Source organism: Papaver somniferum, unplaced genomic scaffold (genome assembly GCF_003573695.1).
Source record: "Papaver somniferum cultivar HN1 unplaced genomic scaffold, ASM357369v1 unplaced-scaffold_114, whole genome shotgun sequence".
Lineage (NCBI taxonomy): Eukaryota > Viridiplantae > Streptophyta > Magnoliopsida > Ranunculales > Papaveraceae > Papaver > Papaver somniferum.
The window spans coordinates 3,324,136-3,338,539 of NW_020620381.1; the positions used below are offsets into that span (position 1 = coordinate 3,324,136).

Genomic DNA, 14,404 nt, shown 5'->3' on the forward strand with positions numbered 1-14,404 from the left:
ACATCAAGTGAAGACTTGCACAACTGTAGTCTGTGAGGACTATAACATCCCCACGCAATGTGAATGGTGCCAAGTCCGGACATGGGATTCTGCCACGCAAAGTTAATACCAAATTTAGTGTAGAAGTCAAAACTGAACCATTCTGAACAGAAACACTTATAAAATATGTTTGGCTTGTAAAACAAATGTCTTAGACATGTATATAAAACTATTATTAGACGCGTTCCAGGATAACAATACTTGCAGTTGGAGTGTTGGACCGACACGTTAAGTGTATGTATAAAATATGTATATGTATGGCTTATTGGCTTGTGAAATAAATGTCTTCGACATGTATATAAAAATACTATTATTAGACGCTTTCCAAGATAACAATACCTGCAGTTGGACTAAGACTAACACGTTACTTATATATAAATTATCCACACAATAGAAAAATGAGCATATATAGCGTGGTGCCATCCCGGTGTCTATATAAGGTGTAGCAACAACATCATCATCTTCATTAAGTATTAACTCCTCTAAGTCAGCTTTCAAGTACTCATCCACACGATAGATATATGATTAAGTGCACAAAGACGTATACAAATCTTGTCATTTCTTTCCTTAATGAAATTGCCAATGGTATATGCCTTGCCGTGTTTATTGTCTTTTTAGCCATCGCGAAAATCGTAATACATATTGTAGTAACCTGTACGATAATTCATCGGAAACTACATCATCGGCAAACAACCAGAACAGACAACACGACAAGCACCATCAGCTTGGAAGAAGAAGAAGGAGGTGGTGGTGTGAGGTTATCATTAAATGACATACATAACCTTTCTAGTTTTGAATATGAAGCGGTTGTTGAATCTACAAATCAAGATTGCATTGTTTGTCTGGAAAGGTTTATAAAAGGTGAAACTTGTAGAAGTCTACCAAGATGTAAGCATGTTTTTCATGCTAGTTGTGTAGATTCATGGTTGATTCAAGTTCCCTCATGCCCACTTTGTCGACGAATCGTTGTTAAACCTGGAGTGAATCATCAGTAATTACTACTGTCGGTTTAGTGTTCAACTACTAATACTCTGGAGATTTGCCATCATCTGCGTTTACGTGTAGTTGAGCCATATAGTTGCAATAAATAATTAAATGGCATCTTACATTCTGCAGTACCCAGGAAAATGTAAATATTAAATGCTTTCTATAAATATAAATGTTGAATTTTTCACCAACGGGGATGTAGCTCAAATGGTAGAGCGCTCGCTTTGCATGCGAGAGGTACAGGGTTCGATACCCTGCATCTCCATTTTTTTTGTAATTTTGATTTTTTTTTTCCTTCGTTAAAACCAATAATTTTCTCTTCTACTGCCTTGGAAGTGTTTTATCCTCCTCCTCCTTGATGCAGCCAGCGATGAGCACAGACCTACACCATAACCAGTCCAACGCCACTGTCTAAATAGCCCACCACCTCCGCCACCACCTTCTTCTTCTCTAAAGGAGAAGCAATACCGTCGTCACCATCTTTTTCAGTCGTACAGAAGAGGAATTTCGATCAAATGGTTGACTAGAAAGGTAAGCTGAATCGTTTTATCTTCCTATTCCTCTTTTTATCTTGAGAATGTGTTAGAATCTTAGAAATTTAAAAGTTAGGGTTTCAAAAAGTTGGGGATTTTTCAGAATTAGGTTGATTTAGATAGTAATATGAACTAGGTTTAGGTTAGTTTTGATGAATTTTTTCTGATTAACTGTTCAATTAGGTTGGTTCTAGTTTATGGATGAACTGATTTTATGTAATCTAGGTAAATAAGATATGGTTGTATTGCACTTCTGTCCAAGAAAACGATTCCAATTTGGTGATATAGTTTTATTGGTGTTGAAAGTGATCACCAAATCGGTGGTATTAATGTTATCTAATATGTTGGTTCACATAAAATTCTACTCGTTATAGTACAAAAGACTACCTAATTTCAAATGCTTCTTTGGTCTCTGCTATGGCAGGCCTGTGTAGAACTTAAATGCAATTACGTTCCTTGTTACCAAGTAGAATGTTATTCTAGCTTCATCTTTCGTATCATTGAAGTTGGAACCATCAACTGTATAAGGTTAACATAAGTTCACTAAATTGGGCATGCGGTCTGAGTTATAGAAGCTATTGTTCATAATTGGATTGAGGCGACCTAGTGAACTGTTACCTGAGTTCAGATTTAAGGTTCTAAAAAAATGCTATGTCGTTCCATGGGAATAAATGGTACGACTAAGAGCGATTGGTATCAGAGAGCTAACTATCTGTATATCTTTGTAACTCTATCTTTATAAAAGAAAAGAATGTTATGCTCAGTGCTAACCTGTTATCTCCATACCATTTGTTATCTTGTACTCTGCATTATCATTACGTGTAGTACACTATTAAATTACAGGCTCAGGGCATTTATTTTGGTTTCCATGTCTTTTGGAGACAGACATTAGTCAACAAGTTTAGGTAGAACTTAAGGATTCAACTTTCAATACTATATCCAACTGCAGATATAATCTGTAGAGTTTGCTTTTCCACATATTAAACTTGTCAAAAACGCTGCATTGGTTTTGACCATTTAGTTAATTTGGATGGACAGGGACTAGTTCTCGGTTTTGCTAGGTTCAACTTTGGAAAGGAACAGCCACCTCAGTGATACAAGGGATTGTTTCTTTTGGAGAGGGTCTTGCTGATTGTCTTTGGGTTGACTGGTCAGTTTTTCTCAAATATCATTTTTCGCAACATTCAAGGTTCGAGAGGTATGACCAGAATTAGTCCGATACAGGAAAAGCATGAGAATGGGAATGAGGGCACTTCAGCCCGAACAAGACCTTTCACATTCGAGGAGATTATGCTGAGAAGGAAAAAGAATAGATCAAGTTCAGAAGTCGAAGCGGAAGCTGAAGAGTCAGAGAAGCTTTTGGTGAAGGGCAATGATGTAACAATTCAAAATCATTCTGAATTTGGTGAAGCTCATGAAGAAATCAAGATTAAAGCTTCAGGTGAAAGTGAGAAGATAAGTTCCACAAGGGAACAGGTGAGTACCTCTGTGGAGGAGGATCAGTTAGGTAGAAAAGATAATGAAAATTTTGATGCTAAAACCTACTTAGTGGAGAAACTAGACAAAGAGGTCAGTGATAGTACTAAAGAGGAGAAGAGTGAAATAGGTAGTCGTTTCAGTAGTAGAAATGAGGAAATGAGGGCTGTGTTAGAAAATGAAACTGATAAAGATACGAAAAGTAGAGTTGAAGGGGATAAAAAGGAAAAACATAGTCATCACCGAAGCAGAAATGAGGAGACATTAGAAGATAACTTGGAGAAAGAGCCTGACAAAGTTACAAAAAGTAAAGGTAAAAGGGATAAAACTGAAAAATCTCGTCATTACAGAATCAGAAACGAGGAGATATCAAGAGATGACATGGAGGTTGAATCTAACAAAGATATTAGAAATGTAGCTAAAGGGGACAAAAATAAAACACAAAGTCGGCATGGAAGTAGAAAAGAGGAGAGATCAACCGATGTTTCAGAGAATAAACCTGATAAAGATATGGAAAGTAAAGCTAAAGCGGATAGAAATGAAAAATCGAGTCATCCCAAAAGCAGAAATGATGAGATATCAAGAGCTGACGTTGAAGTTCAACCAGAGAAGGGCTCTTGGAGAAAGAAGACATCTTCAGGCACAGAAAAGAGGAAATCTGACACTGAAACTAAAAGAAAGCAACACCCAGGTGGTTATGAGAAAGATAGTTCTGAGTTAGACGGGAATGCTGTAAAGAAACACGATTCCGGAAAAAGATATGACTCAGAAACCGTGGGAAGAAAAGGTAGAAGGGAGTCATCTCCATCTCACTATGATGAAGAGAGGCCAAAAAGAAGAAGGTCAAGGAGTCGTGAAAAGAAGGATAAAGATAGGAGGTCAATATCTGATTTTCCTAGGGAGCACAAGCGTACTTCTTATAAAGAGCAGGAGCATGAGTCATCTAGGAAGTCGTATCCTGATGCTGATAAGAACAAAATGTCGAGCAATAGTGGGTACGGAAGTAGTCATTATCATCGTCATGGTGGGCATGAAAGTAGGCTTGGTGGTTATTCCCCTAGGAAGAGAAGAACAGATTCAGCTGTTAAGACGCCTTCTCCTACACCCCGCTCTCCAGAGAGGAAAAGTGCTGGCTGGGATCTCCCACCTACAGGAACTGACATACAAAATTCTCATCAGATCTTATCCTCCAGTGTAAATGAGGTGCCTGCTGCTGTTCTTGTGAGATCAAATTCAGCAACAAAAAAAGCTGTATCTTCTGGGTCTTCTTCAACTACCCCATCAGCGTCAAAGAATTCCACTGCTGATAATGTTCAACTGACGTCTCCGAGGAGAAGGCTCCTTGTAGAGAATGTACCAACTTCAGCATCTGATGAACATGTAATGGAGTGTTTCAATAACTTCTTTCTGCCATCAGATGCTTATCACATTCAAGGAACCCTGCCATGCATTCACTGTTCTGTAAGTGGATTTTTGTTTTTCACTGTGTTGCAACGATAAGGATACAGTATATGATACCAGATACCGATACACTACTATGATACACCAACTTGAAAAACTAAAATACGGCGATACGGCATACTCAATATTGATCAGTAGTTTAACATAAATAAACATATTATATATAAGATAGAAACTTAACAAAATACATACATGTGTTTGCATGATTAAAATATAATATGTATGATTAACCTCACTGGAGAGAAAAGGTCTGGGTAAGAAGGAAGAAAGTCTAAAGCAAGATCAGTGGACAGATTCGGAACTAATATTTTGTCACTATAGTTAAGTCTTCTCATAGAATCTAGTAAAATATCTAAATTTTCCAATATTAAGGTATTGAGATTTATTTTGACAGATGGTTGGCATCTAATATTTAGTCAAAGTTTCCTAACTGAGTTGTATCTTGAAGTATTGGGAGTATTAGTACGCGTATCCATGTAAATACGTATCGATACGGCTGATTTTTTTTTAGGCGTATCGTTATAACACAGTTTTTTCATGTACAAAAAGAAATTAATTTTCTCTTTTTCTTATTGGCATTTCAATGGCTGTATGTGTGGTGCATATTAGATGAATAAAGAGAAGGGGCAAGCTCTTGTGGAATTTCTTACACCAGAAGATGCCACAACAGCACTCTCTTTTAATGGTAAACTCTTCTCTGGATCTATTCTCAAAGTTAGACGCCCGAAGGACTTCGCGGAATCAGCAGTAAGATTGCTAATTATGTCTCGTTCTTTTTATTTGTATTTTTACACCTTGAGGTTGGCTAAATGAGACGAAAACAAAGATATGATTAGTCAATCAGGATACGAGGTCTATATGAGGTCAAGGTCGTCTTTTAAACTTTCATTGGTAAATTCCTGAGACAAACTAACGCACACCCCCGAAACAAATGTGTTCTTGTGGATGCTAATAGAGTGAAGCATTTTTATGCCATGCGACACTGTCTTGGCATCTTGGTTCTTGCCTTTTGTGCCTCTTTCCATACTAGAAATCTAAAGTTTCTTTATGTTCATTAGTTCACATTCTTGGTCCTGACATTATCTTGTGGTCTGTAGTAATATATATTTTACCTAGATGTATTACGTTATGTAGTGCCACTTGTATATATGTTGTCTAAGTGGGTCCTTAGCCAGGAAATCAATATTTGCTTCAGTTTTTGAATTCTGATGAAAACTTGTGTACTTGTGTTTATTGACGGAGTTCGTCGTCTTATTCCCGTGTAAACTGGCAATATGACAACACTTCTGGTAGAGTTGCCAATTTCCGCTTTCACTATCATATTTTTAGTAATTGTGAATGATCTGTACCAGCAGCAACAAAACAAACTCTAACCTAGCAACTATACCAAAGCATGATGTTATAGAACTGTAGACGAATATAGCATCTTATATGACTTCCTTGTCCCAGAATCAGAGTGGCGATCATGTGATAATTTTTCTTAACCCTAGTAGAACTACCATATTTGTTCTTTATGTTAACGTAGATTAAAACTTTTGATACCGTGTTTATGTGTTGTTCGAACATTCAATCTTTGGTCTGAAACTTAATGGGAGCACATTGATTGTGTGTCTCCTTATACTGTATCAGTTCTTTATGTATTTTGATTTATGTCTTTACTGAGATTAATAGGAATCTCTATCACATCACAGTTTCTGCAGTAAACTGTGGTTATCATTAGAATTTATAAATACATAATGTGTTGTCATTTATTTGTTTACTGTGTAATCAAGGAGGAAGCAACAGTAGTAATCTATATTAGGACATTTCAGTTTTTGAGGTTAACTTGTGGTTATCATTCATGTAGTAGGTTCTCAGAAAGTTGCTATTGTCATGCAGACTGGTGTCTCACAGAAGCCAGTAACAGTTGTTGATAAAATTTCTGACGTCGTAAAGGATTCATCAAACAAGGTATGCATTTGGTGCTAGGAGAAACTCCAGGCTCTGCGGTTGACTTTTATCAAGTTTTCATCAGAATTCGGATTATGTGTTCTTTTAATAGACTTCTAAACTTGATTGATATTAATGGTGCTTTCTGCCTGAATAACAATCACCCTTTGCGGTTTCATCGTGTCTCATGCCTCATTAGCAATGATGAGTTGAAAGTTTGAAGGTGTTTTACACTTGATATTTTTACTATTTTGAGCATGCTTTAATAGCACCTCTATCATTGAAGGTCGGGTTGTTGTCTTTTCACATACTTGCGGCAGAATCCTTTATGAACTTATCCTTCTGCATGTTTCTGGTTGTAGATATTCGTTGGTGGAATTGCAAAGGTTCTTTCATCTGATATGGTAAGTTATCACGTATAGGGTACTGTTTATTCTCAAAGTATTTTATTTCTTCCTCGTCAATGCCCTTCGATGTCTGTAGATTTTATATGACCTAGACTATATGTCTGTGCTAACATGATTCTATTTCCAGGTAAAGGAGATTGCTAGTGCTTTTGGAGCATTGAGAGCTTATCATTTTGAGGTTAATGAATCTGCCAGTGAAGCGTGTGCTTTTTTGGAGGTATAAAACATTGTTATGGTTGCTTTTGTTTCCTTTTATTTTGTGAATATCTATTTTGGTCAATTGCCAATTTAGTGTAACCTAAGAATTTTGGTGATCCTTTGTGCAATCTTATGCATCAGTATGTGGACAAGTCAATTACTCTCAAGGCATGTGCTGGATTAAATGGGATGAAGTTAGGAGGGGAAGTCTTAACTGTCGTTCAAGCTACTCCTGATGCATCTGTTGTTGGGGTAATAATCACCTACCCTTTCGTTCTTGTTAAAGAGTCTCAAGTATGGTACACCTTCTTTATTTTGTTGTCTCTTTGTTTTAAGCAGGGCATTGAAGAGCCTCCATGTTATGCAGTTCCTGAGTATGCAAAGCCCCTACTTTCGAAGGCCACAAAAGTTCTGAAGCTACACAATGTGGTAATGTTTTCAGAGCTAATTATCGTGTTGCATTCATATGCTAGCTCAACCTGCATGCTTTTCTTACAATAAGGTTACATGCACATGTAGTTGAATGAGGAGGAACTATCAACTCTATCGGGACAACAAGTGGAAGAAGTGTTGGAAGATGTACGCTTGGAGTGTGCAAGGTCCCTCCCATAATTTGTTCCGTATTAGTTAAACCAACTGCAACACTTTTACTTAGTTTCACTTCGTTACATGTTAACCCCTCTCTTATATGCAGGTATGGCGCCGTAAAATCTATTAATATTGTAAGGAATGTTGACAGGCCCACCACAGCTCCTGGTGAAATCATCAATCAGGCTAGCCTGATGAGTTCTTCACCTCAAATAGAGAATTGCTGTAACGTGAAGAAAGTGGAGCCCACAGGTGTAGAAGTTGATCCGAACTCTGGAGAAACTAGAGGACCAGCTGCTCTAGGTGATGTTAGAGAAACCCTAGTAGATGGTGCAGATACAACAAACAGTATTCCTAACCATGCCGAAAATGAGGAGCGTAAGCGGGATACTATTATTTCTACAAGTTACCTTGGCTGTGATACAGTATTTCAAGAATCCCCCTCCCAACTAGATAAAAGCAAAAATCAATCTGTGCAAGCTATTAATAGTAGCGATGATTTTCCTTCGTGTAACAACTGTTGCACTGAAAACAGTAACGTCGTTGAGGAGGAAGAACTGAAATCAGGAGAAGCAGACCTTGAATTGCATGAAGCTTCTATCAAGTTGAATGATACTTCTACAAAGGACTCCAAAGACAATAACGAAAACATCGACATGACTGATATTTTTGAAGTAGGGTGCATTCTTGTGGAGTATGCAAGGACAGAAACCTCGTGTATAGCAGCACACTGCCTTCATGGACGACTCTTTGGGGATAAAACTGTGACAGTGGGCTATGTTGACCATGACCAGTACATGTCTAGATTCTCCAAATGAGGACTTGTAAATAGTGGTTTTTTATGTGGTCTAGTGGCTTTTCATACGGAGGGTAAATTTAGTAGATGCCATTTTTGGGTAGTTGTACTCTTGTGAACGACTGTCTCACATTTTTAAAGTCTTCCACATTTCAAAGAATGGTATTTCGGTACTCCACTCTTTCTTTGATAAATATTGTAAAAATGCAGCCATGGATGGAATAACTGAAAACATGAGGAAGAAGCCTAAGCAAAGAAGCAGGATTATGTTATCGGTCCTTTTTATGTGTAAGTGAGGTAAAGAGTTACTATGTTTCGTTTCTCATTATCTATTATTTATTTTTCTTAGAACTTTTTTTCGAAGTATTCCGTGTTTTAGAAGTGAACATCGTGTTCTGCATCTTTCTACATACAAATTTAGTTTACTTTTCTGTCATTGTTTTTTTAATAGATTAATAGGATCATCCGATCTATGAGGTTTTTGAAAATATCAGAAGTCATGTTTATAATTAAATAGTGCTCTGTACATGCATGCAGTCATGCCAGACTTCCATGATAGAATGTTTCGTAGAATTATAACCTTCATGATTAGATTGGGGATTGATTTGATTTTTTCCTTCCTCTTTTGTCTATACAATTTAAGTCAAGTTCTAAAACACTTCCATAGTAATCCTATATTCACATTCACATTCACTTTGGTTGTTGTTGCAGGTTATCTTGATTTATGCTTCTTGATTAGTTGCTGCAATTTGGAGCTCCTGAAACTCTGTTATTGAACTAGACTGCTAGTTGCTCTTTTAGTATTTGGTCTTAAAGGTCTTACTGAGGTTAGCATTTTACCATGTTTGTTTTTGATTTGAGGATCTTACTTCGTTGTTGTGTTCTGTGTTCATAAAGTGTGATAAATAGCATACTGAATCTGCATATAATATCTCTCCACCATAAATACATATTAGTCTTTCAGAATGCATGTTGACTTGTGAATCTAGTAACAAATGTTAATAATGTATCATGAAAATGGTTTTTTCTCATGTTCACAGTTCACTCACTAGTTTTAGTGTAATGTGGATTTGATTTCGCAAAGTGATAATGGTAGGTACATTTGTCTTTAACTAAGTAGAACCCACAAACCATAAGATCAACCTGCAGACCTGTGTGGTACGTATCAACTGGGTATGCTATAGACATGATAACACCCGTCTAGTAACAAAATAGTTAGACAGGTTATACAGTTGTTCAAGAGCTATTTACACTCTTAAATAGCTATTTATACAGGTTATCGAGATATAGATTTTGCCTTATTCATATTTTTGCTCTTAAATAGCTATTTACACTCAAATTTTTTATCTTAAAGGGCTATCTATCTTAATTCAGATTTTTTCTTGATTCAGTTGTTGCTCTTAAAGAGCTATTTACAGAGACATTTTATCCATAATCTAAGTAGTTGGGATAAAAATCTGTTTAGGTAAATGTCTGAAGCAGCTGTGAGAAGGCTGCATTGCTGGAGTTGTTTCAATTGTCCCTCTGTGCAACCTTTGCAGAAATCTTCATGTGCGTTAATAGTATTCTGTAGTTCAGGTGTAAATGTTCAGCTGCACTGCTCTTGTAGTAATCTCAGAAGAGTTGGTACGACACATTGAGAGTTTGCTAGATAAATTGAGATCGATTCTCAAAAATCTTTCAGTTTCTAGCTTTTTTTCCATATTACCCTTAATAAGTTAGTATCGTAACAGATTGTTTCAAATCTATCTTTTGTTAAGAACCGACTAGCACTAAGATTAGAAATAGTTTCTGCTCCAGTACTTTCTGCTTTATCTCAAAAGCAACAGTCCGAGCCCACCTGTTGGTCAGGTTGCAGTATATTTATTTCCAAGTATATTTTCTATTCAACCCTATGATTCTTTTACACAGAACAAACGCAACACTCGTTCTAGCTTGATCAATGAACATAGAGTATCAGCTCTTACATAGCGAGTGATTAACGAAATTTACTACAGGGGTAATCGCGAGTGATTAGCTTGATCAATGAACATAGAGTGTCAACCTAATTTTTTCTTGGAGAAACATGACCCACAATGGAATCTTCATGACAACAGTGAACGCTTGTTTCTCTGACAAGTCTATATCATCCCCAACCTTAGCCATCCACTTGAATTCCTTGATGAAGTTGGCAACAAAATACTGCAGGTGAAGCATTGCCAAACCAGAAGCAGGACACATTCTTCTCCCAGCTCCAAATGGTATCATCTTCATATCATTCTTCCCAGTTACATCTGATAATTCTTTATTCACACTGCCATTTACATTCAAAAATCTCTCTGGTTGAAACACCATTGGATCGTTCCATACTTTTGAATCCCGCCCGATCTCTGCCAACATGACATTCACCGTAGTTTCTTTTGGTATGACAGATTTATCTAACTCTACATCTTGAGCAACTGCATGAGGTAGAACAAAATGGCCTGGTGGATGTCTTCTTAGTCCCTCCAGAATTACAGCTCTCAAATACGGCAAATCTTTTAAATCTTCTTCTTGATACCATCAGCATCTGATATTGTTCTGATTTCATCATATAATTTGGATTGAATGTCTCGATGTTTCACTAAATTAGCCATAATCCATTGTAAAGCTGTTGATGTAGTACCAGCACCTGCAGTAAGAAACTCAGAACATAAAGTAACAAGTTCAGTATCTGTCATTTTTCTTCCACCTTCATTAGGCAATTCAAGCTTCAATTATGAATCAACATAACACAAACCTAATCTAGGATATCAAAAAAGAAAAAAAAAACTCCAGTGAAATATATTCAAGCATCTGCAGAGGCAGCCTTTACAGTTCTTTAGGTTTCATTCCCTCATCTTAGAGCGACATCGTGGTGCAAGATTGAGACTTCACAGAAATGTTGATAAAAAGAAGGTGTATGGATAGAATTCGAGACCATCATTTGAGGTCTAGTAACAGTACTCGAACCCAATTAATCTTGTGGTGCCTACATTGCTCCAGAATATAATAATTAGTTGGAAAAACTGGTCCAGGTGAACATAAAAAAATGTGGTTAAAAGTTGAACATGAAATGTACAGAAAAATTGTTAGTCTCGTGAGGTTATCAATAGGGCAGCTCCATATGGTTCAGATATGCTGAAAATATACCAAATGGCTAACGGTGAAACTAATGCAGCACTAGTTGTAAGGGTACGCTCTTATGCGATACTTATAATAGCATGAGTTAGTAGAAAATGTCTACGTACATGTCAGCCTCTGCATTAACTATAGAAAATATCTACGTAAATGGTGCGCATGATGATAGAGTTGTGATGCATCTATGCAAGAGAGCAATTACGTACAACTAATCTTGGGTCGATTAATTCCCGTGTAGATTTATTTTATCTGCTGAATTCATGTAATTAAGACAGTGCTTCAGTGTTAATAACCTGATTTTTTTCCTTCAAAAGCATTCAATCCTCTAGCTTTAATACTTTTGTGTCTGCTTTCATTATATAGCGAGCCAATGCCTTGAGGCGGCACGGCGTTGAAGACTAAAAATACTTTGTCTTCTTAATCCACACTTGTCCCAGTGGAGCTCTATGAACAGTTTTTGTTTTCTTTTCCTTTCCTCTCAAGGTTTACTTGAACCTGGGTCTCATTTCATTATATTGAGTACACCAACTACAAATCAACAAGGTTTCCTCTCAAGGTTTACTAACATATGAATCTGAAACAAGAGGTACGTACACACACAGTAGAACATTAAATACGAAATTGTAGGTCTCTTCCTGTCATTTAAGTTGGTTGTAAAATCCACAAATCAAGGAGGCGTCAGTGATCACTTCTGGACTGCAGTTCTGTTTCCCTATTAGATGGTTTAAATAGGTCCTTTTGTGAAGCGATTTCACATAAAATACATAAAAGAGATTTTCCATTTCTCAACTCCTTCCTCATCTACAGCTTCAAAAGCCTTGGGAAGTACATCTATCTATCTATGATCTATCCAACAACACTCACTTCTGCTGCCACTACAACTACAAATGCTTGTAGCTGGGAGTTGGAGGAGGTGAAGGTAGAGGTGGCCTCATTACACTTGAACAGAATCCTGCACCAAAGCTCTTGTAAGGGATCGATCACATAGACAAATGACTTTTACAATGTAAACAGACTCCTAGGATAGCAAAAATGTGTTATAGTTGAGAACATGCAGGAAGACTGAAAAGGGATATAAAGATAGTAAGAGCATATGGTAGACATTATGTCAAAGGACATATATAGGAAGAGTAAATGATACATTTTATGTCACTGTCCAGGCCCTAACAATGACATGTACCGAATGACCATTTCCTCTTACCAAGAGTAACTGATACACTCTATGTCACCACCTCTAGGGAAAATGACTAACTCAACAGCTCTGGATAAGCAGACTTGGGTACCACATCAAAAACTTACCATTTCTAGCTCCTACGCATATACACAAAGAGACTGAGTTGTATGTCAGATGTTTATACAAATACACAACATTTAAAGGTTAAAAGAGAATTTACTAAAGCTAACGAAGGGGATGATTGATTCATGGCAATGGCTACTGATGGGTTGAAACAAAATCTGCCCAATAAATTTCGGAACCTTCTCATACCAATTATACAAGTTGATATAGATGAGAAAAATAACACCTTTTATCCAAATTATATGATCGGTATGAGCAGACTCAGGAAATTTAGTATGCAGTTTTTATTTTGTACTTCTTTTGTCACTATTATTTATGCAAAAATATTGATTTTTCTAGTCCCATAAAATAGGCGGACCTCTAGATCTTTGACAAGCATTCGTTGTATGGGAAATAGTGGCCAAAATAAGATAAAAGGGCAAAAATAGGAAAAACCATGAAATTTTATAAAAACCAGATTAAAGAGATTTCACCTTCTCCGCCTATATATGTATATATATAAAAGGGACGAAGGGAGTATTTACTATTGGTCATGGGTGAAAAATAGAGGATCGAAACACATAGAACAATAGTGCGAACAATAGTGCACTCGTGACTTCAAAGATCTTTCTTTCGATTTTTTGGACAATAATTTAACCTTTCCACCCTTGTTGCTCATAGGATCCTCCATTACAACAGGTTACTGAATTATGCCTTCGTAAACAAACCCCAAGATTTAAAATGTCAATGTAGAGTAGTTTACAATGTAAAGTACCTTCAATTATAGAATCACTTACTTGATCTCCATATAACTAAGGCACGGCAATGATGAAATTACCGTGTGAATACGTATAACTCTCTTGTGTACTTCCTGTTTCTTCTTTTTTGTTTTGCTGATTAGAAAAACTATTAGCAAATATCTAAAACAGAAAAGGAAAAAACTTGAATAAAAAACAAACGATACCTTCAAGAGGTCACAATGGTGGATTTTGGCAGAGACGTTATCTCGCACTCTGCTACGGGTGTTGGCCCCTAAACCCGCAATTTTACGTGTCAGGTCGACCACAATCTAGGGGGACTGGCGCACCCTAACCCAAAACCAACTTGTTACAAAAAGAAACCCATCTCCTCCTCCTCCTCTTCTAGATACCCCGAGAGCCTTTACCTAATTGATGAGCTATTTATGATGATTCGGCAATGAGTAAGATTTGATGCATAGTAATTGGTTATGAAGATCGAGTGGTAGGCTATTTATAGATTTGGAGTTCAACTAGTACTGGCTTCTACAACCATTGAGAAGTCGATGACTTACAATGACTCAAGTTTTAGGACTTAAAATGGTAAGTACCGAGAATTGGAGTTGATACCCTTTTTGTTCTTTGGAGATGAAACTTACTTTTTCTAGTCAAACGGATTCCATTCCAGACGAAGACGACCAAGAAATACATGCATTTCTCTAGGAATATGTCCCCTGGGCATGAATATCATGGATGATACGTAAATGCCGATAAGTTTTGACCACATTGGGCCCAGCTGATTGTTGAAAATATGTCCAGCCCCACTGACACCATGCGCG

At 37.0% G+C, this 14,404-nt stretch overlaps 1 protein-coding gene, 1 non-coding gene and 1 pseudogene across 2 annotated transcripts; 2 read left to right on the plus strand and 1 right to left on the minus strand.

Annotated features, from left to right (window-relative positions):
- The first annotated feature begins 1,218 nt into the window (after positions 1-1,218).
- Positions 1,219-1,291, plus strand: TRNAA-UGC. Its single transcript has one exon. It is a non-coding gene; the product is annotated as a tRNA-Ala (tRNA).
- Positions 1,292-1,376: 85 nt separating this feature from the next.
- LOC113328795 lies at positions 1,377-9,445 on the plus strand. Its single transcript, XM_026575806.1, has 11 exons — positions 1,377-1,557; positions 2,598-4,496; positions 5,106-5,243; positions 6,375-6,446; positions 6,788-6,829; positions 6,960-7,049; positions 7,172-7,282; positions 7,370-7,459; positions 7,550-7,629; positions 7,725-8,711; positions 9,126-9,445. The coding sequence occupies exons 2-10, from the start codon at positions 2,760-2,762 to the stop codon at positions 8,434-8,436; spliced, it is 3,072 nt and encodes a 1,023-aa protein (XP_026431591.1). The 5' UTR covers positions 1,377-1,557; positions 2,598-2,759; the 3' UTR covers positions 8,437-8,711; positions 9,126-9,445.
- Positions 9,446-10,436: 991 nt separating this feature from the next.
- On the minus strand, positions 10,437-13,636 carry LOC113328850 (annotated as a pseudogene).
- Between the last annotated feature and the right edge of the window lie 768 nt (positions 13,637-14,404).